Below are 5,071 nucleotides of genomic sequence, written 5' to 3' on the forward strand. Positions count from 1 at the left end.
AATAAGAGAAGGTGGCAAGATATAAGGCGAAGAACTAAAGAAAAAGTGGCCTTTAATAAAACTTGTGCAACCATTTTTAAAATAGCATGCAGCAGAATAAAGACTCTCTCTCTGCGTATTCTTTGATTTTGGATGTCGCCTCCTTGCCACAATAACAGCAGCAGCAGATTAGCACCTTCCTTTCAAACGTATTAAATACAGATGCAATCACAATACGCGCAATTACTTTCAGGCTTGGTAAATCTCATTGCGCGTGGTAAATGGACCAATTTGCATCTTCCCCTCCCAGTATTTAGCGATTTCTGGCGGTTACGCCCCATATTGATTATTCATCAGGGCAAAAGTACTAAATGAATTGGGTGTGCTATTTTGCGCATTTAAGAGGCGCAGTCGTCTTTGCACGCTGTTAGTAGATCAGCTGGCACTTTGGTTTGCGGGTGCTGTCAAGTTTGCACACGTTTTTACACACGTAAACTTTTAGTAAATCAGGCCCTATGGGTAGGATAACTAACAATAATGGCCCAATTTACATTGGATATGTGGAGCTGCAGTACTATACTGGGTGACAAAAAACGGTCTAGAATGAGAGGCATTCTTACTTTTACGTTATTCCTGTTCTTAATGAGTAGATCATCCCTATTAGAGTCACTCGCTTTTAAGGCGCGCCCTAGTGACCATATCAGGTTGATAGAACCTGTCAATGAAACGCGCAGACATATATCGTCAGCCTGCTGGTTAAAGACAGTATTGCTGTCACAAATGCGAGGTAGCCTCTGGAATTGTCCAAAGGGAATGTTCTTTATCAGGTGAGAGGGATGGAAAGAATCAGCTCTTAGAAGAGTATTACGTGACGTTTTCTTCCTAAATATAGTTGTGTGGAGTTCACCATCAGAATCTTTAGAAATAGTTAAATCCAGGAAATCAATAGTTTCCAATGAGTATTCAATGGATAAACGTATATTAGGGTTAATGGAATTCAAGTAACGATGGAAAGCAAATAATTCAGTCTCATTTCCGTCAAATATGACCAGCAAGTCATCAATAAATCTGCCGTACCATGTGATACACTTAAACCAGGGGTTACTGGGACCAGAGGTGTCAAAAGTATTCACATTCATTACTCAGGTAGAAGTATAGATACTAGAGTTTAAAAATACTCCTGTAGAAGTTGAAGTATCAACTTAAGTATTTTACTCAAGTAAAAGTATAAAAGTACTGGTTTCAAAACTACTTGAAGTATAAAAGTAAAAGTAATGTAAGGGGGAAAAAAGCCATTAAGGACAAAAGCCATTGTAAATGAATGCATCTTAGTATAATGCAAATATATGAAAGAACCATATATGTGTATTATTGAGCATTAACATGTGTTTCAGAGAGCAGGAGATATGATGACTAGTTGCCTATAAGTATTGTAATGGTGCAAAAAGTCAAACTTCAGAGGCATGTTATCATTTATCCTAACCTTTATTGGAATGTACATCCAAGTTTAGTTGCAGGAATCTGAGGGAACGGATGTAAGAACAAAACTGGACAAGAACATCTGAAACAACGGCCGCTCGGTGGCGCAGTGGGTTAAGCAGCGGGCCATATACTGAGGCTACAGTCCTCTTCCTGCAGCGGTCGCCCGCGCACCTTTGCTGCGTGTCTTCCCCGTTTTCTCTCTACCCCTTTCCAATCTGCATCTCAATAAAGGGCCACTAGAGCCCAAAAAAATCTTAAAAAAAAAAAAAAAAAGAACATCTGAAACAACCACAACCAAATTCACTCTATCCGGATGGAGCAATTTAACCGGATAGTTTTTTTTTAAAGGCCGAAATGAAATAGAGTAACGAGGCTGTTTTTAAAATGTAAGGAGTAAAAAGTACAGATAATTGCGTGAAAATGTAAGGAGTAAAAGTAAAAAGTCGTCTGAAAAATAATTACTCCATTGAAGTATAGATAACCAAAATTTCTACTTAAGTAAGGTAAAAAAGTATTTGTACTTCGTTACTTGATACCTCTGACTGGGACATAATCCGCGTTCAGACTGCAGGCAAATCTGATATATATCTAATTCCTTCTCATATCCGATTTTCAGGGCTGACTGTCCACACTGTTTTTAGCAAGTGTCCAAATCGGATCTGGCTCTGTTCAGACTGGGCCACATCATTGACTAATCTGACGGGTTGCCGTAGCAACGACGTCGGAACCGAGGCGTCACCCAGCGCGTGTATTGTGTGCCGTCATGTAATTGCGACACAAAAACAATAACAAGATGGAGCCAGCTCACCACAGATTAATGAGGCATTTCGTTTCTTCCTCTGTCCAAGGACTGCTGTTTTCGGCATCTCCCGACTGCTCCATACCTGTAACGTAGCTCCACAACTGGAAATGGGCGGGTGGTTTGGCGCATGGGTCTGGTCAGGCGTCGCGTAGAGTGACGTCACGGACAGTCAAAACCAATCTGAGTGTTTGGAGCTGTTCAGACTGAGACGCATCTGCCCAAATGCGATATGAAACTACCTACCGGAGGTGGTTTCCATCTGGTTTGCAAAAATCGGATCTCATGCGGTTCGGGACTGTTCAGATTTCAAAAGAGTCATCCAATTTGAATCTGGATGGGCTAAAAATCGGATATTGACTGGCAGTCTGAACGCGGCCATAGAACATGCAACTTTTCCCACAGGCAACGGCTTCCCTGTCACCGGTATAGTCTTGCCTTTACCTTGTGGTCATGGCTACTTAGCCTATTTCTTTTTTTTTTTTCTTAATTATTTTTTTATCCCCGATTTTTTACCCATTTTATCACCCAGTGCTCATACCTAAGTAACAGTCCTGGGCATTGCTCCCCTCTGCCAACCCAAGCAGGGCCCTACACTGAGCTCAGGTCTCCTCCTTAACCTGAGGAGTGAGCAGGCCGCATCTTTTCACCAGACAGGGTGGGGTTTCTCCGGCCGGACGTAGCGTGTTGAAGGATCCCGTTATTCCGACCAGATCCTCCCCACCCCATCTGGCGCCCCAGTTGGCCAGAGGGGGCATGTATAGCCCAGGACTGCTGCATGTTTTTGTGAGGGTAGCTCCCATTGCTACCCAAGGGAACACGGGGAGAACATGCAAACTCCACACAGAAAGATCCTTTCCAACCCCACCCAGGGTGTGGGCACTGAAGTCATGGGGGAAATAACACGCACTTCAGCGCCCACAGCGTCCCCGGCGGGAATCAAACCCAGGACCTTCTTGCTGTGAGACGGCTGCACTACCAGCTGCACCACCGTGCCCCTTAGCCTATTTTAATTATATGCCGTCCCTTGTCGGCTTGTGTCATGTTCTTTCCTTTTGATTTTGGTTTCACATTGTGTAGTGTTTCTTTTTTCTTTTTCAGACCTTTCTGCACACAGGTTTGAGACATTTTTCCTCATACGTGTGGCGCTTTTTTTGTGTACTATATGGATGTTTGGATGTATGGATGGAGAGTGAAGGCTGATTGGGTAACGTATTGCGTCACGCATCGCGTCACTTCCTGGTGTTTGCGGTCTGTGCTGCTGCCGTCTCACGGCGTTTGCAGGCTCAGATCTCTCCCGACTTTTTATCTAAAACTTAGACTGTTTTCTGGTAAAATAGCACTATATCTGGTACATTACTGTCTTTATTTCAACACTCGCTCATTTTCTCTTCCGTAACTTTCACTGTCACCAATCACCGATACATTTTCTGTCCGTTAGCCTCCGTTAGCATCTTAGCATGGCCTCTCCGGCTCCCACCGCTTCACCGCTTTCCTGCTCAGTGTGTGAAATGTTTAGTTATTCCTCTGCCTCCTTTAGTGAAGACGGTAAGTGCTTGAAGTGTAGTTTATTTGCAGGGCTGGAGGCGAGGCTCAGTCAGTTAGAGGTCCGGTTCGGCCAACTAAACCATAGTCCGAGAGCCTCCTCAGCTAACCAGGCTAAGCTAGCGGCGGACCGGCCCCTAGCAGCTGAGCGTAGCCGCTCCCCTGCAGCTCCCGAGCAGCCGGCCAGGCAGGGCAGCTGGGTGACGGTTCGGAGGAAGACTAGTCTTAAAGGGCTCACGGAACACCACCACCCGCTTCATGTGTCTAACCGTTTTTCCCCACTCAGCGACACATCTGTTGAGAAACCGACCCTGGTGATTGGAGACTCTATTGTGAGACATGTGAGGCCGACTCCAGAGACCTTAGTTAGGTGCATCCCGGGGGCCAGAGCGGGCGACATAGAAGCAAATTTGAAGCTACTGGCAAAGGGTAATCGTAAATATGGTAAAGTTATCATCAATGTCGGAGCTAACGACTCCCGTCTTCGCCAGTCGGAAGTAACCAGAATGAATATTGTCTCGGTGTGTAACTACGCCAAGACCATGTCGGACTCTGTAGGTTTTTCTGGCCCCCTCCCCAATCTGACCAGCGATGACATGTTTAGTCGCATGCTCTCGCTCCGCCGCTGGTTGTCTCAGTGGTGTTCAGAAAACGACGTGGACTTTATTGACAACTGGGAGACATTCTGGGGAAAGCCTGGTCTGATTAGAAGGGACGGCATTCATCCCACCCGGGATGGTGCAGCTCTTATGTCTAGAAATCTGGCCAATGTTATTAGACACTCCCCCTGACAATGCAGGGTCCAGGCCAGGATGCAGAGCTGTAGTTTAACACACTTCTCTGCTGCTTCTCGAGGACCAACGCCTGCCAACAAAACTATAGGATTGCATTATGTAATTAGCGACTCTAAAACTGTAGGATTACATGATATTGGCGATTCTGGCCAGGTGCCTAGCAAAATAGAAGTGGTTGCAGTTCCCCGCCCTCCAAAAGTTCACCAGGTGCAGCGTTATAGAGGCGTTAACCAAGATAACCTTGTAAAAATTAAAACCAATGTACATTTGGTACCAATTACAGACCGAAAAATTAGATGCGGACTACTAAATATACGATCATTAAGCTCCAAGTCTCTGTTAGTAAATGATATAATTACAGAGAGCAGGAGTGATATTTTCTGCTTAACAGAAACATGGTTACAGGAGGAAGAGTATGTTAGTTTGAATGAATCAACTCCGCCCGGCTACTTTAATCATCACATTCCTAGAA

At 44.8% G+C, this 5,071-nt stretch overlaps 1 protein-coding gene across 1 annotated transcript; it reads left to right on the forward strand.

Annotated features, from left to right (window-relative positions):
* Positions 1–3,720: 3,720 nt before the first annotated feature.
* Positions 3,721–4,619, forward strand: LOC133419314 (uncharacterized). Its single transcript, XM_061708412.1, has one exon. The coding sequence runs from the start codon at positions 3,721–3,723 to the stop codon at positions 4,594–4,596; it is 876 nt and encodes a 291-aa protein (XP_061564396.1). The 3' UTR covers positions 4,597–4,619.
* The last annotated feature ends 452 nt before the right edge of the window (positions 4,620–5,071 follow it).

This window comes from Cololabis saira, chromosome 2, assembly GCF_033807715.1.
Source record: "Cololabis saira isolate AMF1-May2022 chromosome 2, fColSai1.1, whole genome shotgun sequence".
Classification (NCBI taxonomy): domain Eukaryota; kingdom Metazoa; phylum Chordata; class Actinopteri; order Beloniformes; family Belonidae; genus Cololabis; species Cololabis saira.

What these genes read in the sequence shown, in the direction of transcription:
- LOC133419314 (XM_061708412.1), top strand. Translation starts at nt 3,721, where the DNA reads ATGGCCTCTCCGGCTCCCACCGCTTCACCGCTTTCCTGCTCAGTGTGT.